The following is a 27,717-nucleotide window of genomic DNA, read 5'->3' on the forward strand; positions in this document are numbered from 1 at the left end:
AACACTTTTTTGGATAACTTTCCTGCGGACTTCGACACAGTCAAACTACTCTGTCTTTGCAAGATATTTAAATATATATATGTTTTTTTCTGAAGTCACTTTAGATTGCTGGTGACCATGGCACTATTGCAAATTAACCCCCAAAAAAAGGCAAACTACAACATCATTGCTTTCACTTCTAAATGGCTTTAAGTAGGGAGGAGGGAGTGGCATTCTGGTTGTATTTTAATCAAGAGGTCATGACCCAGTCTGACAGGATCCATACTGTGAGTTTTATGGAGAGTTGTGATGCAGCTTCCATGGAGACTCAACTGCTGGGTGCAGAATGTTCATCATGGTTAGATTAACAGGCGCCATTTCTATTGTATTCCTCGTGCAGACTAAGAAAATATGAAATTCAGACCTGTTTTACAACTCATAAATATTACAGCACAGATATTAACACAATTAATCATATCGTGTAGGGCAGTGGAAGGTAAGAGATAAATGGCTAGAAGAGTTTTCTAAAAGTAACAGGTTATAAGTTCAAATGGCTAGCGCTAAATGTATCAGTAAATGGTTGAAATAGTTCACTAAAAGTATTAAAGTTAGCCCTGACATCAGTTCAAATGTATGAAGACTTTACTGCTAAGTGTTGATCTACAGTACTGTTCCTGTTGCTGCTTCCCCATCAGAGACCCCCACTACTCCTCATATAGCTTATAGGCCTACTTCTGCATTTCTCCCACTACCACCCGCCCTCTCTCTTTCCCTCCTCTCACCCTCACAAGCTAAAGACACTTACTCAAACTCTTCTATCTACAGAACTGCAGTGTCCTCACACATTACAGAAGTGTGAATCACACTCCCTCTGTTTGACTGTACACTGTCGCAGTAGAGAGCAGACAAGGGTTGTTCCCCCTTCCATTTGTGTGTACTTTGGGGAAAAACAGAACGTTTTCTAATTACGCTTGAGCAAAAAAATAAAATAAATAAAAGATGGTCACAGCCACTATCTTAGCAGGATATTCCTACTGTAACTCTGCCCTCGATCTCTCCATCTGCGTGACTCTCATTTCATTGTTTATGTTGGGTAAATGGTCATAATTGCCACCATGACCCATGAACATGTTTGTTTACATCTTCGCTGTCAGAGCTTGTTGTTTAGATTTGACCACTGGAGTAAACAGGGACTTCCAATCTAGCATTTCAAACTGTCCTGTCTGAAGTCCCTCAGAAGGATCATACTATCTTGTGAAGAGGTTTCAAACAGCGGTGGCGTGGCGAGGTCGCTGTGACTGAGCCCTGCAGCGAGGGCAGAGATGCAGTCGAAAGACATTATCTCTGCACACTCCATTAAAAACTCTATTAAAGACATTGGGTTTCTCCGTTTATTCTGCTCCCCAGATTAGTCTCAGAGAGACTCTCGCTCTTCTTTTTCTGTCACAAACACACACACACAACGACACACAGTCACCACTGTAGGATGCATAAAATAAATCCTGCATACTTAGTATCTTTGGTGTAATATTAGCCTAGCAAGCACACACCAACTTACACTCACTCGTAGATAAAATGCATACAGTAAAAATTTTGTCATTTACAATAAATTACATAAACACAGGAAAACTGAGAGCCTGTATTAATCCGTCCACACTTTGTTCTAATTTTACTGTAAATGGCATAATAGTATTGGGTCAGACACGCCGGTGTTTTATTTTTTTCCCTTCATAGCCATGATTGTCTAATGTGTAATTACAAATTACATGATACAGTAGGGTAAGCTATATTACTTTTTTCAACCCCAGGCATGTTCACATCTCTGGTCCACATGTGACAGAGCCGTGTAAAAGTATTTTACATAACAACACAGGAAATGGGAGGACTACTGATGACTACTTTCTGACTATTTACTGTCATTTTAGTTCAAGTATGCAAAACCTCAAAAAAAATATTTTTCTGGGTAAAGTACTGAGAATGAAGAATTTGTTTTTAATGGTAACATTTTAACATAAGGGACAAAGTCTGTAGTGGTTACCAGAAGTGAGTGAGGAGTAAATCAGGAACTAATGAAGAGTTAACAAGTGCCTGAACAAGTTACTGAATAACTCTGAATCAAGGACTACATAGATAACGATCAATTATTTAAGAGCAGATGTGTTGATACTGTATTAATGAACCAGTGTTTAAGGGTTACTTAAATGTGAATTTGCATAATTAACACGTTTACACCGCTTTTAACTAATTGCTAATTATAAGCATCATATCACATTTTACATATCATTTTGTGTCCTCTCAAGTCAAGTGGTCATTCATTAAAAAAGCACTTCCATGAAGTTGCAGGGTTCACATGAGGTAGATTCAAAATAGAAATCAAAGCAGCAGAGGCCAACCATCCCTACTTTTAGTCCCCAGCATGGATCAAGCTACTGGATCCTACATTTCCCATAATGCAACCAATAGCATCTGTTTGTAAGACCCTCACTACCTGATAAAAGCCCACATTTCTCAAACTCCCCCATTTTCATTTCAAGTTTCAGTTTAAGTTTATTTTCAAGTTCCCTCCTGTTTAACAAGCTCAGATGTACTTCTCACAGCCAGAAAACCAGGAAACTGAGCTTATGTGTAAATCAGTAAAGTTCCTTTTTAATTTGTTCTTTTTTTGATTGCAACTGCACAGGCATTTGAATACATAACTGGTAACTGCTGTCACCATTGTATCAGTGACAAGTAATGGCATTTTCCTTTTACCTGTGGTGCCTGATTTGGGTTTTGCTTGAACCTGCACTTTATTTCATTTAGCATTCCAGGAAATAGCGTTTACCTTCAGATATAATTCTCTGTAGTATCAGTGCGTACAGGAAACAAGGTGACTGCGGCAGCTTGTGGTCATCAGATGAACACTTTACAGCTCCCTGATTACCCCCAATGCAAATGTGCAGCAAGATTAGCCGGCTGTCTGTGTTAGACTGACTGTGTTTTATGGCTCCAGATAGGCAGGCTGGAAGCTGCATAGCTTCATCTGGATGTCACATGATGAGTCACAGTCAAATCTGAGATTGGCATCGGTTTTGTAACAGACAGGAAGGCTTCAAGATGAATTAACTTTTTTAAACTTACCCAAGTAAATATCACTTCACAGGCATGTGACAACGAGACAGACTCAGCTGGGTACTAGTCAAGATACCAGCAGTGAGCCATTAGGACCACTAGATGCCTCCATTTGTTACCAGAGGAATGCTGCTCCTCCAGTGTCTCACTGATATACGCTCAGGTTTTTATACACACACACACACACACACACACACACACATATATATATATACAGTATATATAAAATTGTGTGTCTGTATATGTTTTGTTTTATTTTGGCAAATTACAGTGTTGGTGATTTCTGTGCTCTTATTTAATCAAAATTTTCCAGCAAGTAACTATTCTTAAACTATTCATTTGCCTCCCCATACTAAATTAACCTTAATTCAAATATCACATTACAGTAAAATGGCTTCGGAAAAATGCAGTGTCAATGTGTCTCAGTGAGACAATGAGGAAGTGATGTAACAGTTTGGTGTTTTCAATGTAGCTGTTAGAGAAACAGACAGCTCAAGGCCGCTGAATATCTGCCTCTTCTCATTTATCATTAATTAGGTTGGATGATGCTTTCACATTCACTGTTTATAGTGTGTGACAATGACCTTGTATGTTTGCGTGTAGAGGTGAGATCATTTTTTTTTAAAAAGGGATGAGGAGGAGAAGATAAGGAAGGAAAGAGGAGTTCATTTAGTTGATTAGTGCGAGGTGGGGAAGGCGAGGATGTGTGGGAGAGATATATGGGCGGAGAGGAGAGGACTCTGAAGTGGGTCATAAATACTGAAGAAAGAGGGAAGAGAGAGAGAGTAAGAAAAGCATGTTCAATAACATGAGATGTAGTTTAGCAATCGGCTTTAATGGTAGTGGTCAAAATAATAGCAAAGAGAGGTAAGTTAAAGAATCAAGGATTTTGAAGGGGCCTTCATATTGTAGATACATTGCAATCATTTTTTTTATTCTTTTGTTTTTCAATAGGATTCAGTTGGTTGTGAACACATCAACAAAACCTTTGATACCAACACACCAACTTAAATGCAACAGAAAGGTACCCACGCACTGGACTTCGAACTCTTAGTTATTTTTCAACCCAGCATCTTCCTCAGGCAAATACCCACATATTCTGTATGATTTGACCTATATGTCACTAATCAAATCTTTGTGAAATAGTTTTGGAACACTTTCTTATTTTCTTTCTTTCTAAATTGATAAGCTCACACTATCCTCGTGTCCTTATCTTAAATACATAGACGGTATATAAAGATGGACCTTGAGTGACTTGCAGTGAAATGGTGGGGACCAGTTTTGGACATATTCATCAGGTTTACACAAACATGTGTAAATAGGCAACAGTTTGCGAACAAGTTAGCCACATAAACTTGTTTAAAAGTGATGATACGTCTGTGTTTGTGTTTCTGCCAAAAAGTAATTTATTTGAGGTTTAAATGACTTGTTTGCAAATATTTGTGTCTTTTATTATTGTATGTGTATACCAATCCACACAATAGTATAGTATATATTATATAGTGTAGTAATGTGTCTTTTTGTTTTTTTCTTACCATCAGAATTATTATACTAACACTGTGAACCTTACCCAACCTGCTTTGGCAAAGCTGTATTGTCATGCTAATAAAGCAAAAAAAAAAAAAAAAAAATGACGTAGTGTTTGTGCTTCCCCAGTATTTGTGTTGATTAAATAGTGGGCTGTTTTCTGCTGGTCAGATCAGAGAGCTGACAGGGAAAAGCTACCATATGGCAAGACAGGAAGGAGGGAGAAAGAGAGCACAACACGCTAAAGAGGGGAGAGACAAGAAATGACAGGAGGTTGTAAGGAGAGAGAGAGTGAGAGAGAGGAGCAGAGTCGGAGGGGGGAGAGTGTAAAAAGCAAGAGGGAGAGCACGAGAGGATGAGCAAGAGCAGCGAAAACATGGGGATAACAAAAACGGTGGCGACCGGAAAAAGAGTATAGACCTGGGTGACAATGAGTCGCGTTGGTGGGGGTTGGAGGTGAGGTGGGGGGTGGAGATGAGTGAGAAACAGGGTGAGTGAGGTGGGTGGCAGAGCCTACAGCTTGGACTCAGAGGAGGTGACAGTGGGGGGTGTTCACTGCTCAGTGATGTGTTATGATCCGACCCCCCCAACCACACACACACACACACACACACACACACACACACACACACACACACACACACAAACATGTTTTTGTCACTTAGGAGGACATTGATTTTGATTGATTGACTTGCATGTAGTCTCGGAGACTTTCCTCACAAGATAAAGCTGGAAATATTCTATATTTCTCTAATGAAAACATCAAAACTAACAATGCTCTTCGACATCCTTATCCAGTCTGTGTCTCTCAAACCCAAACCTACTGGTTCCTGGTGGAGAGACAAATCTTTAAAGACAGGTAATGAATATATTGTTTCATTTTTTGGAAAAAGGCTAAATAATTTCCTAGACCAGCAGGGCACTGTAGTTTTTAACGAATGTTATTCAAACAGGGGTAAAGAGCATACGTATTGAGAACTATTTTCTGTTGTGGATTAATACACATTCGGTGCTTTAGTGAGTATTTACGTCAGTGGGACAGTAAATGTGGGATTGCCTCAAACTAAACTACAGTGCCTATGTTCAGATTAATGAAGGAAAATGTCATCCAGTGCAGCGTTGAGGCTCATTGGTGTCTATGGCACAGAGAAATTAGCTAACAACAAAAATTGTTAGTGGTAGATTTGTGCTGGTACCATAATTACAATATGGAATATAACTAGCCTTCATCCTAAACCTTAAAGGTTTACCTTGTGAGAACGACCTTTTGGAGCTGGGTCCCCGTAATGTGACTGTATGAACACATTTATGTCCCCACAATGTGATTAATACACACACATACACACGCAGAGTCTCTCTCTCTTGCTCTCTCTCTCTCCCTCCCTCCCTCTCTATCCAACTCCCTTGCTCGCTCTCCCTCATTCTGGCTCTGTTGCCAAGGCTACCATACAGCCTCTTGCTGCATATACCTAGACGAAGCTGCCGCCTGTGGATCTCTCTCTCCTCCAGGATACAAACAAAAGAAAACCCATCAGACTTTCATACCTCTATCTCTCTTCCACACACAGACACACACACCCACATTCGTAGATTCTGCCCTTCCCCACCTCACGCGCATCCTTTGCCTCTCTCTCTGTCTCTCACTGTCGGTCTGTCTCCTTTCTCCCCATGCAAACACACTCATTCTTCTCCCAGACAGAGGAGCAGTAAAGGGATTGGCGTGGTTCTTGGTGTTTGGCTCCTTGTTTTTGGCTGACAGGGAGCAGAGCGGCAGATGGCGATGTGAAGACGGGCTCAGCCAGGTAAGAGGACTTATCCTAACCAGACTTAAGGCTCTGGGTGAGTGACTGTTCCAGCCCTCCTCTCCTCCCTCTGTCTCTCCCTCTTTCCCCCTCCGTGGCTGTGCGACATGAGGTGAATACCAATTCCTCAACGAAGCCCCCATGGTTCATATGGCTGCTGCGCTTTCCTGGCTGTGAAAAGGTAGGGATGTGTGAAGTGGGCTCTGTATGTGTTTGTGTGTTTTTTTTCTCAGATTATTAAAACTGATCATTTGCCAACAGGTTGGCTCTTTGATGCTGTTATTAACTGTGTATTTCCTCTCTCACCATTATTATACAAAGCTTGATTTCCTCTGTGTTGTATCATGTCTGTGTGACAATGTGGGAGTTACCAGAGAGAGATGCAACAGTCCACCTCCCTGGGTGATTCATTACTAATCCATCCAGCTCTGCACTGTGTGGCCGCTCCAGCTCACCGTAGCCATGTACGTGATATGAATGGTGTTTTGTCTTAGTATGAATGACTGCCAGAGAATGCCATTCTTGCACTGGTGTTTTGATGCAGTGCAATCATGTAATACAATCCTTTGTCACAAAGAATCCAGATTTATCTCCAGCAGCCTGTAAATCAATTTGCTATGCAGCACATTTCAATTATTTACACAGTATAGCTTAGGCTGAAGTTTATATGTGTGTTAATGAGATTTCTCTTTGAAATGCCCCTGGAGCTGCTGCAAGAGATTGTGGGAGTGTATGTAAACAATAGAGCTGATTGATTATCCGTCTGTGTAATATAAAGGAGGAAGCTGCAGGATTGCTGGGTATTTCATTTTAAGGTCATTTTGAGCTTATGTGTGTATTAATATCAAGGTTTTATCTGTGTGAGTGTGTTTGTGTGTGTGTATGGGAGAGAAAGGTTGATGAGGCAGGTCTTGGCCCTCGTGACTTTATCTCACATTACCATCCCATCATCACTTTCAATAAGAGCTTCCTCTTACCTCGTCTCCCTGCCACATGAGCACTTCAACAGCATGCTCGATACTTCACTCACTTGGTTCACCTGGAAACAGGAAATGCTGCAATGAGATGTTCCTTTAATGATTAGGACAAAAGCCAAATGTTTTTAAAAATAGAGTAGAAAAGCAGATTCGGACACATCGTCTTTCCAGACGGAGACACTAGAAGCATCAGGGATATCCAGTAAAACATGAGCCAGCTGAGCCGTGAGCCATCTCACCAAAAGAACAAAACAGGAGACCACGTTAATTCCCCTTGTTCCTGACTCCAGGAAAGAGCTTTACACAGTATACAGTCACTCCTGGTCCTGTGGTTCTCCTGGGACAGAGGCCACAGGTTTATTGTATGGCTGCGTTAAACTCAGCTGGATGTTGGATGCTTTGAATGGACGCAGATCAATGGAAACACTACGCACATACTCTATTTGAAAACTGAGGGGGTGGTGCTTGTAAAGACCCAAAGACGGTCGACCTCCAGTGAGGAATGAGGCTGAATCAGCTGTCAGGTTTGACTTCGGCTATTTGCCACAAATCCATTTGGCCTGGTTGTACATGATTCAGAAACAGTGTGTTTAAATAGAAATGTCATTGCTAATTGATGTTCATTGATCAAGCCTGTTGAAGGTGTTCTGCTACAATATACAGCATTTCATCGCAATTTGTTATTGTCAGTCACTCTCAGTGTGCATTGTGTGTAAGCTAAAACAGACACTTTCTGTGTATTAATAACAACCATCATCACTGACCGTCATCCAAAGATACCACATACGTTAGATGAAGCTGAATTGTGGGGAAATGTGTTTAAAAATGCACAGACAAAACAGTTCCATTCAATGGAGTGGTGTAGTCATTAAAAAACAAGAAGTGTTGGTTTAATGTTTTCGTCAAGTAAAGCTTGAATGAAGAGCTGGAACATATGGAATATATATGAAACTGTGAAATAAAGCAGATTTAACAAACTCAGATCTCAAATCTCAAAAGGGAAACAAGAGGGAAAAAGAGTTTATTAAATGCAAGGCTGTAGTTTACGTTGTTGATACTGAGGGAATGTGCTCAGTATTTTTTCTGGCAATTTTGGATGTTACATTTTACATTTTGTTTCCAGTATTTTTATCATTTATATATAAACTGTGCAACTTTTATACCTGCAAAAGATTATTTAGTATTTCCCCACTGTAATATCTGGTAGTGATAAATAGCGTTGATACAGCAGGGTGGGGTGTAAAATACAAACTAAATAATTAGATTGTTAACAGTTTAAAAGAATACTTTGTTACTAGAATTTGTTTTTGGTGTCTGGTCAAATTTTTCTGATGTTGGAGGGCTTATGACCTCCGAGAGTATTTTTAAGTCCTAGCAATAGCGTTGGTTAAATGTACCAGACAGTTTGCCGACAAACTCTCAGCAGAAAAAGGAAGGAACTGAAAAACAAAGATATTTACCTCGAAGAATGAAAGCAAAGAGAGACAGAATTCTTTAGACAAACGTGAATATTGTCACTGCTCTCCCAGTGCAGATATGTTTGTGTTTTTCATTTTTCATGCAGTGTGTCTGCCAAGGTGTGTGTGTGTGTGTGTGTGTGTGTGTGTGTGTGTGTGTGTGTGTGTGTGTGTGTGTGTGTGTGTGTGTAAGTGTTTGTGTGCACACTACAGTATGTTGGTTGCCACAGTTACCAAAACGCCAACCTCACTGCGTCATTGCTTCAGACAACCTTCACACAAAAAGAGCTGCTTTTCCTCCCATTCATCCCTCCATCCACTCATCTACCTGTCCATCTATTGTTTAAAAATGGAAGTACGTTGAACTTTCACAGCTTCACTTATACAACACTATCTCTGTGTGTGTATGTGTGCGCATACTTTAAATGTGTGTGTGTGTACATTGTATATATGCACGTTGCCATGGCTACAGGCCTGGCGTCATCACTTCAAAACCACCTTCGCAGCAAGCAAAGGGAGATAGAAAAGGACTCAAAGCAGCTTCCCTCTGTTCAACACTTGCACTCATACACAAAGACACACACACATACACACACACACACACACACACACACACACACACACACACACACACACAAACACACTACTGGTGTGGTCTCATATTCCGCTGAGCTCACCCCGTTCGTTCAACAGGGTCCAGTGGCACAGAAGGAGAGGATGGGAGACGATAGAGAGAGGAGAGCAGAGAAGGCTTGACTTCATGCATACTGATTCGACTTGGAGCTGAATGTATTTCTGAGGTCGTCTGCTTAGTCTGGCTCCAATCATCCCTGCCTTTTCGGGAGGGAGAAAGAGAAAGAGAAAGAAAGAGAGGGGAAGATATATTGACAGTTTACTGTGTCACCTTACATCACCATCCGCCGGTCATGAAAGCACAGCTGGGAGCTGACAAGGGTGCTACTCTGATCCATCTTTAGATGAAACTGGATTGCTAACGCTGTCTCAGTGTGACCAGTTGAATTAGAGTCACAAGGTGTCTCTGCTGTAGCAGTTTGGGGTAAAATTGAGAATGTGTTTAAATAAACTGTAACTCCATCTTTATCTCTGAACACATGAGATGAACTGTTTGGATCTTGTCTTCTGTCCTTCAGATTCCACTCTGCCGCACAATGGCTGACAACGGCTGGTTGCTACAGTATACAGGATTTAACTTGATCATGTGATCTGACTCTCTCCCCAGTTCCCTGCCATCTATCATAGGTGAGTCATGTGACCGGCTGTATAGTTTTTTCATAATCCAGTAAGCCAACTGAGAAATCACTTTCTTGGGCAATGTGGGTCAGCAATCATTGATGAAAACTCACTAAACTCACTCGCTACAAATGTAGCCATCAGCAACACATTCACACAAAAGCGATATGTGCGCAAACAGTACACCACCACTCTCACAAGCCCCCGCATTCACACATCCGCACAGACCATGTGGCGGTAATCAGCCAAATGTACAAAACACCTTTATTAATGGTTGAAGGACAAAAGAGCAGGGCGGAAAAGGGCTTTGAATACACTGCTGACTGATACAGAGAAGCTGTGTGTGTGTATGTGTGTGTGTGTGTATGTGTGTGTGTATGTATGTGTCTGTGTTGTCAGTAGATGATAATGCTCAGGACGGATGAGAGAGATGAGAGCCACTCTGTTGCCAAGGCGACGGACAGGGCTGTAAACACGCTACCCCTGACTCATCTCTCCACAATAGAGCTTCTCTCTCTCACACACACACACACACACGCACACACACGCACACACACACACATATACACTCTCTCTCTCTCTCTTTCACTCTCTCTCAAACACACACACAAACACATTCACACAACAGAGTCCAATCTGAGCAAGACAAGAGGATCCAGAGATGAGAGCCACTCCAAGCCGCTTAGCTATACATCTGAATAGGCCTGTGGAATAAACACAACCCTTTCTGTCATAAACACGCTCATTTAAAAACACACACACACACACACACAACCTGACACAGCTAGCACATCATTGAACTGGAAATCAGTATGTAATTTGAAGTCTGCATCCTACACGGGCCGAATTTTAAAACCATTAAAAACAACACTGATCTCATTGGCCTTTTAGAGTGTTAAACAACACACACTGGATATTTTCCTCAGTTAAGCAGTGTTTTTTCTTTTTTTTGATCATTCCTGAGCATCACTTTTCATCTTTCACTGTCGTGTTAGATTGTCAAATGTAAAAAAAAACAGAATCAGAATCAGCAGTGAAAGCGATCAAAAATGGAAGACATGTAAAATACCTTTATTCACCAGGGGGATCATGACCCGCCGGCTGAGCAGCTCCACTCGTTCCCACACCGAGGACTCCATCTTCCTGAGGCCTGACGAGGACCCCGTCTGGCTGGATGAGCCGACAAAGACTGAGAAAATAAGCGACGGAGCCCCTAAAAACGATGGACTCCCAGAATGCAAAGACGGACCCACAGGAGGCCAAAGCCCACAGGGAGAGGAAATGTTCATGCACAAGGTGTGCGCACTCGTGATTGAGATCCACTGCTGGGCTGCACTGTTTGTCGTCTCCCAAGTCACGGTACGTGAATGGACGTCAGTTGTAACCAGAAAAATGAAGTAAAAAGTGGACAAAATCTTTTACTCATTTGTAGATGTCTGCTTTAGAATATGTTTTTTTTTTCAAGCACGATCTTTGGTTTCCAGCCGTGTAATTGCAACATTAGCAATTCAAATGACAGCTTCACACTTGAGCGCTGGGTATTCTCTCAACTTGACCCTTATTATTTCACATAGATTTTTCTTTTCATTTGCATCATTACATTGTCATATTCTCTAAAGTTCTTTATTCAGGGTTGGGAAATAATTTTTTGCTAGTGGACACACTGTTAGTATTTATATGCTCTTTCCATCACTGTCTCCCTTGACTTCATGTTGGATTCATTCAAGAAAAAAAAGGACAGGTGCAACATTACCATATAAACAGAGCCTCGTAAATGCAGCCATGATTATGACACCAAACTGCATGTGGTCAATTTACATATTTTCTATGCCTACGCAATAGGCCATCTTCTTTTCTCCTCTTCTCACTTTTCACCTGAGAGCAGCCACAGCGCTGCCTGATTACCAGTGCATGAATGACTGGAGCTGTGACAATCTGCCCTCCCTCCTTTTCTGCTCCCAGGGGTACTGGGTGTTTTTTGTGATGGAAGGAAACGGACCACTCTCTTCCATCTACAAAGCCCTGCAGGTCATCGACTTCTACCTTGGCTTCATCTTACCGTGCCACCCGATCTTTGGAATGGACGTAAGTGTCAGTCCTGGTTCTGACCTTGAGCTGCTGCAGTTTGTTTTGGATGGAGACCTCAAAGAAACAAACGCTGAAGATGTGATGGATCTAGTGTTTGCTGAGTCTATCTGCCTTTTCCTCTCTCTGTCTCTCTCTTTCTCTCTCTCTCTGTACTGGCCAGTCCATGGTGCTGATGAGGGAGGTGGTAAACACCAACCAGCACAACTGGATCATCCAGGGCACTGCAGGCATCGGCGTGGCCATCTGTATTATCATGGTAAAACAGACCATTCACTTTTATGCTAAAATTGGATTGTAAGACAGTCTAGAAACTAGAAAAAACAGGATTATTAATTTGTTCATTTGCAGACTGACTAGTTGCTCGGTTGATTTATTTGTTTATATAGATGCATGTTTGAAGAGAGAAACACTTCTTACATTTTTCTGTACATCTCCTCAGGCCATCAACATGGTGTATAAGTGGCGCTACGGTACTGGCTTCTGGTCGTCAGAAACAGTAGCGAGGGACATTGGTGATCGGCGTCAGTCAGTGAGCCGTCAGCCCTCCTTCACCCTGTCAGAGTGGACGGACGCTCAGGAGGATCTACTGGACCTGGACCCTGTGCCACAGACGCCGGTCTTTGACATGGGCACAGACACCAAGACAGAGGGAGACGCCGCCACCCTCACTGTCACACCTGTGGGGCTTCAGGAGAGGTTAGAATAAGAGAAGTTGTTTTACATTTATATCTGTATCTTTGAAATCCATATTGTCACATAGCAGATGGGTACAAATAATTTAATCTACATGCATTTGTCTGAATCTGTATATATCACACAGGAGAGGCTCCAATGTTTCCCTGACCTTGGACATGTGTACACCAGGCTGCACTGAGCCCTATGGCTACGGAGCCCAGCTCTCCCCGAGAGACCAGTCGGCCCAAGAGTACCTCCGACAGGGAACACACGTCCTGACCCCTGCCATGCTACACACACGGGCCATGGATGATCAGAGCCTGCAGGCTGAGTTTTATGTGAGTGCAGCAGCAGCTCAGCCACCTACACGCTTTAGATTACCAGAGATGAACAGAGCCTCACTGGAAAAAACGTTCTCTGACACACACATAGACACGGGCACAAATGCACACACACACACACACACACACACACACACACACACACACACACACACACACACAAAACACATACACAAACGCCCAGTAGAACTCTGCACACACCCGTAAGCTTTTCCACTGTCTGTTAGTGGGCGAAGGAAGGAGAGATACCGGCATATTTGCATACAATTCAAACCTACAGAGGATTCCAGCGTCTGCTGGGCAGAAAGATCTGCGTTAAAGATCATACACATTTTGCCCACAGCCTTTCAAGTTACGTACAATCTGACAGCAATAGTTTAGTGTGAAGGGCAGTGGATGACTTAATGTCTTGGTTATTATTTCATAATCTTTTGTTGCCTTGTAGAAGGCAAGACTAGGACTTCCCCTACATTTCTGCAAGGGCTGATTGTTGTTGCACCAATTGTTCTGTGTCCATCGGCAGGAAACTCCCATGAACTTTGTTGACCCTAAGGAGTACAACTACCCAGGGCTGGTGAGAAAGAATCGCTACAAAACCATCTTACCCAGTGAGTACAGCTTCAACATGAGTTAGAACAATCACTAAAAAAGGGATCATGAAGTTATAAATTTTGTAAGAAGCTTTTTTATGCCGCTTCCCTTTAATAATTTCACACGCTCATCTTCTATTTAGCACAGATGTGTTTGGGAAAGGTCTGTCTCTGTGCACCAGATTATTGATACTCACACTGAGACACAGCACACACAAAAAGATGTGAACCAATAAAATAAAACTGAGCTGTAATACGCAATACAATATATATGCTCTGCTGTTGTCCCTGTGTTAAAGTAAAACCCATCTATCTCTCTTATGATAATCCTGCATTGTCCACCTGCAGATACACACAGCAGAGTGATCTTGAAGTCACAGGACGAAGATGATTTCCTCACTACCTACATCAATGCTAATTATCTCAAAGTAAGTGAAAATATGTGGTTTTACAAGCAAAATCGGCTCTGAAATGTGTTGTAACGTCATTTGTTCTCTGTGGATCTAACCCTGTGTTCTCACTGTGTCCTGCTCACAATTAAGAGAGACTGATAACTATATGTGACAAGACAGTGTTTTGAATGTGTGTGTGTGTGTGTGTGTGTGTGTGTGTGTGCAGGGTTATGGGGGTGTGGAGAATGCATACATCGCCACCCAGGGTCCCACAGTGAATACAGTGGGGGATTTCTGGAGGATGGTGTGGCAAGAGAGAAGCCCAATCATCGTGATGATCACCAACCTGGAGGAGAAGAACGAGGTCAGTGTGGCGAAATGCAAGATCATGATGATGATGATGATGATGATGATGATGATGATGGATGCATTAATGGATAAATGCACAGCTACATTGATAACGGGATGGGTAAAAATATCCACTTGTGTGTCAACTGTCTCTTGCAGAAATGTGCAGAGTACTGGCCCGAGGACACTGTGACCCACGAGGGGATCGAGATCACCGTCGTCACGGTAACTCAGGAGGATGACTACAGTCTTAGGGTGTTTACGCTAAAGGTAAAACACAAAGACAGTTACATGTCACTCAATAAGGGTGAATTTAGTGCACAAGAGTATTTAAACCAACAAGTTAAAGAGTCAAAACAAGCTCCAAAAAAAGTCTGTAGTGGTATTTAGCTATGCAGATAGCTTTGGTTTTACTGATGAATACAATAGAAGTAAATGGAGTTGAATTTCTGGTGCATAAGAAACTTTTATTAAAACAAAGCTAAGTCCACAGCCATGCCAACAGCTCTACTTTGGCACATTGTTAGCGAAATGCTAACAATGACGATGCTAAAATGCTGATAATTAGCTGGTTTAATATTAACGATGTTCACTATCTTAGTGTAGCATTTTAGCGTGCTAACATTTGGTAATTAGCACTATACAGAAAGTATGACTGATTGAGGCCGATTTGCAGGTACTTCATAAATCAAAGTATTGGACAAATAGAAATGAGACCTGGAACTACATGAAAAGTCGTGACGGGAACATTTGTCTACTAAATTTATTTGAATACTGTGAGCAACATAAATGAAAGTCCATTCACTTCCATTGTATTGGGGTGAAAGAAGAAATTACAGAAACTTTGACAAATAAAACCAGAACTCTCTGCATGGCTATATAAAACAGAACAATGAGAAAACACTGTACAACTGTTGAGAACATGTGCAAACCAAACCTTTAACACATTTTGCATTAGCTGATCTTAGCTGCAGTATATCTGTGGACAACTTGCTGTGTGTTGAAACACTTTTTCAGATGATTGGATGTGTCCACGCCACTGATCTCAAGATTAATATGAACCATGTAATAAAAACATGCCATCTGCCATCACACCAGATTGTGATCTTAGGTTCTCAGCATACCAAGCAAACCCTACCCAAGTTTTCGTTTTCCCAAAGTAAATGTTTTTATAGGACTGTTTCATCAGCCTGTCAAGGTGCTTACAGACTCACCACAGATGTGTTTTGGGCGATGTTTACTCAACGTTCTGATATAGCCATACTTTTTTTAGTTCCATTCATGTGTTCATGATGAGTGTTTTATATTTAATTTAGGGTCATGGTGGCACCGGCACTCAGTGAGCCAAACATGATAATTCAGTAAATGCAGCCTGCATCTGATTACTAAGCACCAGGGGTTCATTATACAACTATGCTCTGAGTTAAAAGCTTGTTGTTTATTCAACTCCTCTGGTTTATGTTGTTTATCTGTAGGATTAATAATTATTGTCAGACTGACACTCACAGAATAGAGGCAGCTGATAGATCTGATTATGTACAGTATGGGCAAGGGAGAAACAGAATATCTTTCTATAACCCTCACTCTCTTTTCCTGTCTTACTCTGCATTCATTGTTGTCGTAGCAACTAACACCAAGGTAACAATTTGGATATACATGCAGAGCAACGGGCTGATCAAAAATCATTCTGTCTGTCCGTGTCGTGTACGTGTGCACAACATGATCACATCCGTATTTCACGCCTGTATGTCTGTCTATGTGTCCACGTGACTGTGTGTTTTCACCAGTGTGGCGAGGAGGAGCGCAGTCTGCAGCAGTACTGGTACACCTCATGGCCCGATCAGAAGACCCCAGACAAGGCCCCACCCCTGCTGGAACTGGTACAGGAAGTGGAAAGGGCCCGAGAGGAAGCCCCGCCCTCCAGCGGCCCTATAATTGTTCACTGCAGGTACGTAAGTAACTTGTTCTTTAGCTTGAGTTAATTTGAAAGACATTAAATATGTGTCCAGAGGGCTCTGAGTCAAATGGGCAATAATAAACCCCAGTTGATAATATACTGTAAGAGCATAGGGGAAATTGTTGAATTTTTCTTTTTACTATAGAAAATACTTGGCACTCTTTCTGTGAGCAAATAATTTGTCCAATTTTAGTTTTTCATTTGTCCGTTCCAATCCTCCGCTCCCGCCTGATTTCTCAAGGGAATATTTGGCATCAGTCAGATTAGAGGGATCAGTGCTAATCAATAAACCAATCCATCCATTCTCCTCTTCTCCACCCTCCACCCTGCTCCATCCCTTCACCCCTCCAACTTATTCTCCGCAGTGCTGGAATTGGTCGAACTGGCTGCTTCATCGCCACCTCCATCCTGTGCAAGCAGCTGAGGACTGAAGGTGTGGTTGACATCCTGAGAACCACCTGCCAGCTCCGTCTGGACAGGTGAGATATTCTTAGCCTGTGCACATGCTCATGTCCATCTTTAGCTCTCATAAAGCTCTCATAAAAGCCCAGGTGACGTAGTTAAAGTTGATTATGTTCCAAATCACAAGCTAAGTCTCTTGGGCGTTTACCCCAAAATGAAAATCTTGTAATAATCAATGTATGTATGACCAACGGCCAATCAATCGAACATCACAGTCAAAATAGAGTCATCACACTAAATTACTAAATCCATCATTTGACATATGCAACATAATTCAAGAGTTATTTTTAAATAAAAAATGAGAGCCCTGTGTAGTAGTTAACAGTTTTCACATGAGTATAAATGAGGCAGATATTCCCCACAAAATGTTTTGGCTGCAGAACTTCTCTCATTCACACATAGCAATCTGACGTGTCATAGTCTGAAAAGCACAGGTGTATCTAATAATTTAATCCAAGGGTACTGTCCTAGTGAGCCGGCGTGCACGATATCTTTGCATGGGCTCACCTACATGGAAGGCATTGTTATTAGTGTTATTAGTCACACCTGTGTTTGGCAAGTCAGAATGTTGTGGTCTATTGTGTTGAATGGGCTGTTTGAGAAAATGAGATGAACATTTTATTCTTTGCTGGAGCTGTTAAAAGGTGACCCAGTTTTACTTCAATATAAACATATAAATAAAATGTATAAAAAAAATAAAATAAAAATAACATAAAGATATTAGAGCAAATTCAATGCATGAGGCATCAGTGCAGTGTTGACTAGAATTAAGATAAGCAACTACGAAACATCTAAAATTTTATACAAATAAAAGGTGTAGAAACTGAAACAAAAAAAGGCAAAGTATTTGAATTCCAATATCAAGAAATTAATTTTCAAATTTCAAACTGTTCTTTAAGACAGAGCCGACTACATAGCTCTGGGCTACAGCAACAACTTGTCTTGTGAAAAAAAGAGTCTCACAAGGAGTTACCGAACATTTTACACTTTACCTGATCATCTAGATGTGAGGATGAGTAAATTTTGTATAACAGGCTATCTTGACAGCACACATAGCTTTTGATGAATGCCATACCAAAGATGAAGCATACCTTAAGTATACCCTTTTACAAACCTGCACCTGTATGTAGGCACAGCTGTGCGTTCATCTAAATGCTAACATCAAATCTAAGTGTTAGACAAACTGAAATGTTGACCTGACCATGGCACTAGATGAAAGGTCAGTGGATGACGATAATGAGTACAAGTCAACTTATGGGGACCATGAATGTCTGTGCCAAATTTCATAGCAATCCATCCAAAAGTTCATCCATTAACTCAAAACCACAAACATCAACCTCATGGTGAAACTAAAGGAAAAGTCACAGGGTCAACAAAGTTAGTAGTATTGATCCTCTGGGGAACACAAATGTCTCTACAAAATTTTATGGACATTCATCTTACAGTTGTTGAGATATTTCAGTCTGGACCAAAGTGGTGGACTGACTGACCACCGCTAGTGTGGCTAAAATAAAAATTGCAAAACATATTTTTTTTCTATCTGAATTGTTGTGCTTGTCTTTCTGTGTGTTTGTCAGGGGTGGGATGATCCAAACGTGTGAGCAGTACCAATTTGTGCATCACGTCCTCAGCCTGTATGAGAAGCAGCTGCCTCACACTGCTGAGGAGTAGTAGAGTGAGCGCTACAGCCAGACCGAGACACACCACTGTACACTGTACCACCTCTGGTGGTATGCACCACTGTACCTAGCATCATCTCAATCTCACCCTTTAACAAGTTCAAACCATGGTAATCTCCTCACCCAAGACAGGCTTGCTCAGACAGGACTGAATGGCTGACGTGAAATCTGTGCTTATTGTATGTCTTTGAGCAGAACAAACAAATGACACTTATGTGTTATTTATCCACACAGTCCTGGAGAGTCGCAACAGCCAGGCCCAAAATAATCCAAGCCTGCAATCCCAACATCATTTCATTTGCACTGCTGAGGTTTTTATCAGGTTACTGTACATGACACCCCCCCCCCCCCCGCATACTGTATGTACAGTTATCAAATGTTAAACTGGAACTGAAGTATCATCAGACCCTCTGCAGTTACAAGCTCATTGAAGAAAGGAAATTCAAGTTCAGTCTCCTGAAGTTAGTGTCAGTAATAAGGGCCCTTCACAGTACAAGTGCCAGCATAAATTAAATCCACAGAAATGATCAAATGCCAGCCTAATATTTAACTCTATATAGATATAAAAGTTCATATTAAATATAAGTTTTAACTAACATCTGGCTTTTTCTCACTAACTCTCACTGACTCTCACTTTAATGTAAAAAAAAATCATTACAGATGGCCTGTTTCAACTTTTGATGCATTCAGGAGCCACCTCATTTTCAGGTTGCATGGTGCTAAGTGTTCATTAAAGGCATGTGCAATGTTATGGAACATAGGAATGTATAACAATTAGGTTATTGATTAACTAATTAGGATTTCTGTGCAATCTACAGTATTACAGTTTTACCATGCTGCCTGTGCAGTCCTCATGGCCCATGATGTTTACAGTAAACAACTCCTGCATTAAGGCCACATAGACGTACACTCAGAGGCGTCACAGAGCTAGTGATGCTGAGGGTACAGAGGCCAGAAATATCAGACCATCAAAAAAACATCAACACGGAGCTCTGGAGAATCTGACATACGCACACAGGGAAGTGTAATGCAGAGGAAAGCAAGATGCTGCACCATGAATTGATAAAAAAAAAATGCTAACACAGCTAATGTTCTTGTACATGTCCCATTACCATCATCTTGCCATCCTCAAAGTTACATGCTCTGTGACGCCTCGACTTTCAACAGTAGCTTGAACACATCTGTGAAGTAAGAAGCCCATGATTGTTGTATAGACAGGCCAGGCCTAATCTGTATGAAGCACAATAGACCAACTAAGGATGTCTCTCTGATGTTCAGCTGTAAAAGTTCTTTTTTTCCCGTATTGTGTTTTGATTGTGTTGAGTTTAATGGATTGCATGTGCTGTATGGGGCTCCATAGGTCCACAATCAAAGCGACGTGATTGGTTGTCCTGCTTTTTGTTGTGTATAAGGGTTTAAGCCTATTATATTGCTTGCTCTCGGCCAATGCTTTTGATACAGTTTGCTTTTGTGAAACCAACCAGAGATATTTTTAGAAAATTTTGATACAATCCTTTCGAGTAGATGCCTTGTGTATATTTCCGTTTACACCATGATGGAATGTAGCTCATACTGTGGATCAAACCATCGGTTTATATTGCAAGATTTGACAGAACAAAATGTGACAACTACCTAAGTTACCTTACAGTACAGAAAATAAAAATAGATTATGTTCAGTCTTCGGTATTATTACTTTATGCCTAAAGGCTTTGCTTTAATATGCTTTGCTTTCTGTGTATGTTTTTATCGTTTTCTTGGAGAATTTTACCTCAGACTGAGTTTTTACGCAGTCCCCACTCTAGTCCACCTGTGACTCTAGGCCACTCTCAGTTGACAACACGAGAAATAATTGCTATGTGTAAGGCAGCTAAAACAATGTAGACAGTTTTCTATGTAACAAAAATCAAACCACTTCTATCTTGACTTACTGCATCAGAGCAACAGTCATGAACATTATCAGAGGATGGAATTAACTGTGTGCGCTTGGACCAATTTATAAACATCAAATCAACTAGCAAATTAAACTGCCAAAATTACCTTTTCCAGGAACACTAGACTGAGATCAAGAAGAAAAGCAACAACCTATTGTCAGACTTTTGACATAATCCTCTGATAATGTCCAGTGTAACTGAAAAGCTTTTATTTTAAGTGCTTGTTTTCAGTGCTTATCTGGTCCTCTTCTGATGATCAAAATGAGGATGACGACATAGCCAAACAGTCAGACATACAACCAACCAGCAATCAGTATTCCTCTCCTCTGCTACAGTATTGCTTTAAGTTGTGAGTTTTTGCATCCAAATAAAGGTAGATTTTCATGAATCTGTGTTGCAGTCTTTCTGATTCAAGTCACATTACACTTTTGTGTTTGATAGATTGATGAAATGTGAAGGTGCACTGGATTCATGCTGCTTTAATTATCTTATTGTGAAAATTCCTTCTTGCACCACAGAGTGCAGTTAAGCTTCTGTGCCACCAGGTGTCAGTGTATACAACATAATTGCACATCCTGCCAATAGTGCTGCCACTCTGTATTTGCCTTCTTACTCACTAACACACTGATGGCAGAGCAACAGAACAAAGGCTTTCAATCAAACAAAAGAGAATGATACTGATGATACTGAATTCAAACACCCACTCACTACAGCTGTTTTATTCGGTGGTTAGTAAGAATGTGATACTGTGATGAATCAATTTTAACATCTGTTCATTTTCTTTATTGGGTTAACATATAAAGTATATATAAAAATTCTTTATCTATTTCTCTTGAAGCCTGCAAACACTAATAGCCCAAACAACTCTGTGGGTGTGCAGGGTCTTTAAATTATAATCAGTTTATTTGTTTTTCTTTTTTCTACCCTCTGTATTTAAACTGTGCATCGGCCTGAGTTGCAAAAATTTGCAATTGTAATGTGCAATTTTACATGTTTTTGTAAATATGAGTATTACGATTTTATGGTTGTCGTATGGTTGGATTTAGCTGGTGGTTTGGGGTAGACCACATTGATTGTCTTAAAGAACATCTTTAAATTAAAATAATATATTTAAATGAGACTTTAGAAGAGAGAAGGATATGTCATGTGCATGTCATTCTTAGTCCCAACTAGTCCCTGCACCTAACAGTAACAGTTAGGCTATAGAAAGAAAAAGTGCAATTTGCACAACTATCCATGGTTTCCTACACAAAACTATGAATGCCTATATTAAAAACTTGCATTATATAAATAGTTTTGCCTGTGTGTTACTGTCAACCTGCACATGTTAAATGTAAATTATATGTAGACTAATTATTGTGTTCTCTGCGTCACTGGCTCATTGCACTTTGTGAGCGCGTCTCCTTTAAAAAGTCGAACTGTCCCTTTAATCTGCGGATCAGAGCGCTGACGTCACCCAACCCCTGAGCCGTCTACGCTGATTGGCTGAAGGTGACGTCAACCTCATATTTTTTTCCCCTCTCCCTGCTGAACCATGACCTCATCGCTTTAGTTCATGAAAGTGCTAAAGTGCACCTTCTGTAACTGCCCCCCCCCTCCCTCCCTTCCTCAAGACACACTACCCGTTTTAACTTTTACCTAGCCTAGCTAACCTATCCCTTCAGAAGCCGAACACGAATCCTGATCAGTTAAACGTCTGAAGGAGCCGTTTGTGGCTCATCACCACGCTTTCATGTCTCGTTTGTTCCTGGCGCTGTCACCGTCCGTCAGCTGTACTGTCCCCCGCCACACCGCCAGGTAAACACCGGCCAGCCCCATGAAGACACCGCCGCTGTCCCCTCACACATGGAGACCAGTTGAATAACACACAGCAGCAGTGTGGAGACTGAGGTGAGTGTTTATGTGTATTGTGTGTATTGTTTGAAGTGTGCTGTTATCTAGTGCGTTGTAACCCACAGAGCTAGCTTAATGTTAGCAGCGGTTGCTCGCCATCTGCGCCCCCCTCCCTCCCTCCCTCCCCCCAACCCGACCCCACGCGCGCTGCTGCAGCAGCGACTCTGTCAGCGCGCACTCTCCGCTCTATGGTGCGCGCTCGTCTTATGATGGGAATTAAACCCGTCCAGGCTGAAGTTATCGATTCTTTTATTTTTACAAACATATCGTCCTTTGCCGTCCGACCATTTCAAGGTAGGTAGAAGAAGCGTTTCCCTTTATTTTCTGTTTAATTTGCGCGCTGCTGTCTTTAATCATCACAGCCTGTCCGATCAATGGAGAGTTTCATCTTCGCATGCGGTCATATCCACGCGTCATAACAACACAGGGCAGGTTTCCCACTCAAACAACGCGCAATAACCCTTTCCATTTATTTATATTTTGAAATTACGTGATGCTAATCGTGCAACTATTGCAAAGGCAATGGCCGTTGTCCGCATTGTGTTCTATTCTTATTTCTAATCTAGGTCGGTTTATTATAGTGCGCTGCGCTCACCCTCCATTATTGTTATTAACGTTATCAAACAGGCCACAACGTCCCGTCTATTTCTTTGTGCGCTCCCTCACTTTGTCGGACGCTATCTGTCTACGCTATATTTTATTATTTAGGCTATACAGTGCATTTTATGTTAGGTATTCTTGGTATTATTTGTCTCAGTAATCATCTCGTGATTATTGTTATTATGGTAGAGTCCGGGGTAGTCCCAGTATGTTATATGACCCTGCAATCTGCAACAGCCTCACTGGGGGAGTATTGATTAGTGTACATCAGAGGGTTTTATACCTGGTTATGTTGTTTACACTGTGATGACGCTTCTGCTCCACCAGGGCCAACCAGGAATTGATTTTTCTAAATTACACGGTCACCACTCATGTTGCACTGTTTATTTCCATGTATGCCATTTGTGTATGACAGGCTTGTCACTCTACTAACCCTATTTGTAATGAACACATTTATTATTTACATTGAACTGTTCATCCATACTGCTATAAACCAAATGTAGTAGATATCCATAAACAGTCTGTAGTTCTGCTTCAAGTCAGAGAGTCAAAACACTCAGTAAGCATTTAACATTTAATTGATTACATTTGTGTTTAACTGTTAAAATCAATTTTCAAGCAGAAATTCCTTTTTTCGTCCAATTAGTATTAGCTAGGAAAAACTGGCAATGGAGGAAACAATTAATTGACTGGTTGAGAAAATAATCTGAAAATAATTATTAGTTGCAAATAGACATGTGATCTGATTTGTCTTAAAGATTAGCTAATGTAATGAAAACTGTTATCTGTTGTTGATCAGTTGGTGACCCTGTAATTCTCCAACACTGTGCCTTGTTGTGGTGTTTTTTTTAGTGAGACATACACTCTAAAGAGACAGACAGCTTGTAAACACAAGCAGATGCATGAGATCCGTGAGATGCTCTGATGATGTAATTATTTGTGGCCTAAACAAAAAACTCAAGTCTCTCATTGTATGAATCTAAGCTTTATATCAGCCTACTCAAGGTTGTAGCTACAGGTGACGTTATGCAGGAAGTTAATGAATAACCTGGATGGTATTACATCAGCATTGGTTGCCCTCCAGTTGCTCTCTTTGTGTTTGTCTCTCTCCCTGATGTCCGATATGGCATTATTGAGCTGGCCCATCATGCTTTGCTCATGGTTTTGTATGAAGGGCCTGTGAATATGTTTGCGTGGATTGTCCATTTTATGGAGATGAAACTACGTCTTTAAATTTATTTTATTGATGTATTACAAAGAAGCCTTTTTTTATCATCAGTATTTTGTTATCAGCTGTAAAGAGAGTAACTTAGGTCTGTAGATGATTTGTGTGACTGTATTTTATCTGACAGGTCTGGGGAAAATGTACATAGCTCTGGAATTCCTCTTTCCTCTTGTTAAAAACACAGTATCACAGTCACACATACCTCTGTACCTCTCAATAAATAATTTATCTATCATCAATTTATTTTGATTATTAATTCATCTGTTAAATAGTTTTCATTAGTCATCTAATCAGCTGGGGGTTTTAAAAAAAATGATCATGTTCTGTAGATTGTTATGGGCAGAGTAGACAGGTAATGCTTGGTTTATTCTTACTCTGTGATTTGTTAAGCATGTGAACTCTGTATAAATGCGGGTTTATCATCCAGGTACCTCTGCATTCATGGTTCTCATTGTCTTAAGGACAAACAAATGAAAGTTTCATTACCTTGCAGGCAATGTAGGTAAATTCAACAAGATAAAAAAATAAGAAGTTCTTTAAAATCGACCAGTTGATCTGGTTCTTCTGCCTTCACCCTGTTAGTCAAGGTGTAACTGCATTGTTTGAACTTTAAGGAAGTGCACAGCCTTGTCTGCCTACATCTTTTGACTGCGTAGACTTTTTGCACGTGGACTACGTGTTTGGAAAAGAGGTCAGAAGGATGTTGTTTTCCAACCAGCTGAGGACAAATATAGAAAAAAAATGACGATCAATTTTGCTGTCTCAGACTAGAGAAGGATGGGCCACACTGAGGCAGCAAAACAAAACAGAAAGAAGATTTTTACCGACCAATTTATAGACTACTTAAGTGTAAAATCTCATCATTTGTTAGTTAAGGGAACATGATAACTTCAGTCTAGTTATACACAAGTTGTCACAATGTATTTTACAAGTGCGTGTTCTACTGCTTTAGCTCTCACTCTTGTATACTCATCCAGCATCAGCACCAGTAGCATCCCATCACCATCACCCTCCCAATGCCCCCTGATCACCCCAACCAGGCTGTTTCTATGGCAACAACAGAATCTGCTCCGGGCCTGTACACACTGTCTCTGTCTCTCTGCTTTCTCTCCTCTCGGCTTGTTTTCCTCCGTTCAGCCGGAGCCTCACAGCAAGCTCCTGGCTGCTGCCTATTTTAGTTTGAGGAGCTTGTTTGTTTTGCTCTGTATTGTTCCTGCCTGGACGCAAGATGGAGGAAGAAAGATGGTTTTGCATAAGGGGACGTGTTGTGCTTGATATGCTGAGTAAGCTTACTGAGGTTTCTGCTTCTTATCTATATTATCCATGTCATGTCTCTCCCTTTCTTTATTCTGATATTTTCCTGTCTCTGTCTCTCTCTTTGTTCCCTTCATTTTCTCCTACTGTCTCCTCTCTTCATTCCCCTTCTTGTTCACACAAACATGGTCCACACAGAGAGCGACGTTACCATAGGATGATTGTCTAGCTACACAGAAAGATGCAGAGCACCAGTCTCTCCCTCTCACTACTGCCACACATGTAAACCTGCACACTCCTCCACTACCCATCCCCGTTCACTGCAAAGAAAGAGAGTGATAGAGAAGGAAGGACGGATTCAGAGAGAAAACGTGCGAGAGGCGGGGCGGGTGGCAGAGCAGTCGCCATTAGACATATGCAGCGTCAGATGTTGTGCTCAGCAGCAGGGAAACAGCAAAAAGAGGGAGAAAGATTCACACCCCTGGAAGCTGTGTTGTTAGCCGCTCGGCTAAAGGGTTCTGCACCATATAAGGTATGGTATAACAGGTGATGGGGCAGGTCGTAATGTGGCGGGCGCTGTTTGTGTTCGGGGAGCGCTGACATTGCAGCAAGGCTTAGTACTTCTACAGAATAGCTGCTGGGGTGCATATTATGGGAAAAGTGGGGGAATGTCACTATGTCAGTATGCTACATGCTGTGTCGCTGCAGGTCACCAAATTGTATGTGTATTAATACAGAAACCTGCATTCAGTTGTCACTATAACAGAGCAGATTAGATTAGATTATCTGGATTAGATTTATTTGTCTGTGTTGGTTTTTTAAGATACACTAGAAGATGTATTATGTTTGCGCACACATATTTTCCTTAAGCAGGATTTGTTTATGTTATGGCATAGTTGTATCTTGTGCACACCAATGCCGTTACTGTTGCTACTTTCTGATACAGCAGCAGTTTGGCTGTGCTTACAGTGCAGTTGCTACTGTCTATCTAGACTTTCTTTCCGTGTTCCTGTGCTGCTTCTCTTGCATCAGGCAGGTTGCCAGGCAGCAACAGCATGTGTACATCTATGTTCAGGTTTGGACAGCAGCCTGTAGCGTATGTGACAGAAAATGATTATTTCAGTGGTTCCGTTGAGTAATGATGCACAGCTTTTGTTGTTATTAATGTCACTGCAAGACATTTGTCACATTTCACGCCACATCATCGATTCTGCATCTATGTCTTAAGTTTGGTGCAGTCGTTTGCAAGTTTGTTTATGAGAATGTTAGCGATTTCTTGTTCCCCTCTTTCTCTGTCATTCAGCTCCTCCCTTTTATTTTTCTCCCTCTTGCAATCAGTGTATTTCTTTTCCTCCCCGCGCCATCCTCACAACTGTCCCCTCCCTTACCTTGAACTGGCTGAGTTGCTAGGCTGGCGAGATCCTCGCCGAATAATATCCTTCACTACCCACCCCACCCCCCCACTGTCTCTTCTCTCCCCTCTCCCACCTTGCATGTTGGTGGTGTAAGAACAGAGGTGAAAAGTTGCAGAGCAAAGCTGCCTGGACATCTTCCCAAGACACTTACAGATCAGAAGACACAAATTCTCCACATCTCCTCTCTCTCTCTCTGTCTCGGTTTTCACGCCCACCTTCTCTCCACTGTTCTGGTGTGCAAAATGTTTTTTCTTGATCTGCTTCACATAGGCATGTCTCCTCTGTTTTTTTTCATCTTCACCATGCCTACATAAAGTTTTATTATCTTAACATTACACATTATTTTTTTCCTGTCTTTTCATTAATTATTAGGCCAAGGATTTTGTGTTTTTCAACTTTTATGCTCCTCCACTGTCTGTCCCTACAGTTCTATCTCCTGTACTCTCCCTTTTCAACTGAGGTTTAAAACCTCCATTTAAGCTTTGGGGTAAATGAGAGGAGGCCCATTCATTTTTCATGACACCGCGTGCCTGTAGATGAATAAAACAACACGACTGCATTCACATTCTGACCTTCTCACTAGTCGCATGACACCTGGTTGACCAAGGAAGTGGTCGTTAACCTACATAGGGTTTTATCTATGTGTTCTCCCGAACAAATGGTACTGGAGTTTTTGTAATGGTCGTGTGTTGCCTGGCACAATTTTTCTCACACATGCAGTCATTGGTCATTCAACCCTGATAAATCATTGTGTGTGTGTGTC

General features: G+C 41.3%; 2 protein-coding genes across 8 annotated transcripts in view; both read left to right on the top strand.

The window, feature by feature from the left end:
* The first annotated feature begins 6,054 nt into the window (after nucleotides 1–6,054).
* Nucleotides 6,055–20,955, top strand: ptpn5 (protein tyrosine phosphatase non-receptor type 5). 4 transcript variants are annotated; one of them, XM_056388366.1, is made up of 15 exons: nucleotides 6,428–6,600; nucleotides 6,741–6,883; nucleotides 10,005–10,113; nucleotides 11,187–11,463; nucleotides 12,067–12,189; nucleotides 12,353–12,448; nucleotides 12,632–12,888; nucleotides 13,013–13,205; nucleotides 13,732–13,816; nucleotides 14,147–14,226; nucleotides 14,417–14,554; nucleotides 14,698–14,808; nucleotides 16,326–16,486; nucleotides 16,861–16,974; nucleotides 18,535–20,955. In XM_056388366.1, exons 4-15 carry the CDS (start codon nucleotides 11,194–11,196, stop codon nucleotides 18,626–18,628), a joined length of 1,722 nt encoding a protein of 573 aa, XP_056244341.1. In that variant the 5' UTR covers nucleotides 6,428–6,600; nucleotides 6,741–6,883; nucleotides 10,005–10,113; nucleotides 11,187–11,193; the 3' UTR covers nucleotides 18,629–20,955. The 4 variants fall into 4 exon arrangements, with proteins under 4 accessions (XP_056244339.1, XP_056244342.1, XP_056244341.1 ...); XM_056388364.1 differs by lacking the exons at nucleotides 6,428–6,600; nucleotides 6,741–6,883 and adding an exon at nucleotides 6,055–6,419; XM_056388367.1 differs by lacking the exons at nucleotides 6,428–6,600; nucleotides 6,741–6,883 and adding an exon at nucleotides 6,055–6,419 and having other exon boundaries at nucleotides 10,094–10,113.
* A 1,228-nt stretch (nucleotides 20,956–22,183) lies between these two features.
* The window catches only part of dusp8a (dual specificity phosphatase 8a), a 44,189-nt gene continuing 38,655 nt past the window's right edge, over nucleotides 22,184–27,717 (top strand). Inside the window, exon 1 of one of the 4 annotated variants that reach the window (XM_056386913.1) lies at nucleotides 22,184–22,457. The gene's annotated coding sequence lies outside the window, so the exon portion shown is untranslated. Of the gene's footprint in view, nucleotides 22,458–22,617; nucleotides 22,755–25,447; nucleotides 25,569–25,922; nucleotides 26,072–27,717 lie in introns of those variants that run through there. The other 3 variants (XM_056386914.1, XM_056386916.1, XM_056386915.1) reach the window with 3 other exon arrangements.

This window comes from Seriola aureovittata, chromosome 10 (genome assembly GCF_021018895.1).
Source record: "Seriola aureovittata isolate HTS-2021-v1 ecotype China chromosome 10, ASM2101889v1, whole genome shotgun sequence".
NCBI lineage: Eukaryota > Metazoa > Chordata > Actinopteri > Carangiformes > Carangidae > Seriola > Seriola aureovittata.

Excerpts from the sequence above, each read along its gene's own strand:
- ptpn5 (XM_056388364.1), top strand. The coding sequence starts at position 11,194 with ATGACCCGCCGGCTGAGCAGCTCCACTCGTTCCCACACCGAGGACTCC. Across the intron at positions 13,206-13,731 it reads GCCTGCAGGCTGAGTTTTAT|GAAACTCCCATGAACTTTGT; the intron begins GTGAGTGCAGCA and ends GTCCATCGGCAG. Across the intron at positions 16,487-16,860 it reads CCTATAATTGTTCACTGCAG|TGCTGGAATTGGTCGAACTG; the intron begins GTACGTAAGTAA and ends TATTCTCCGCAG.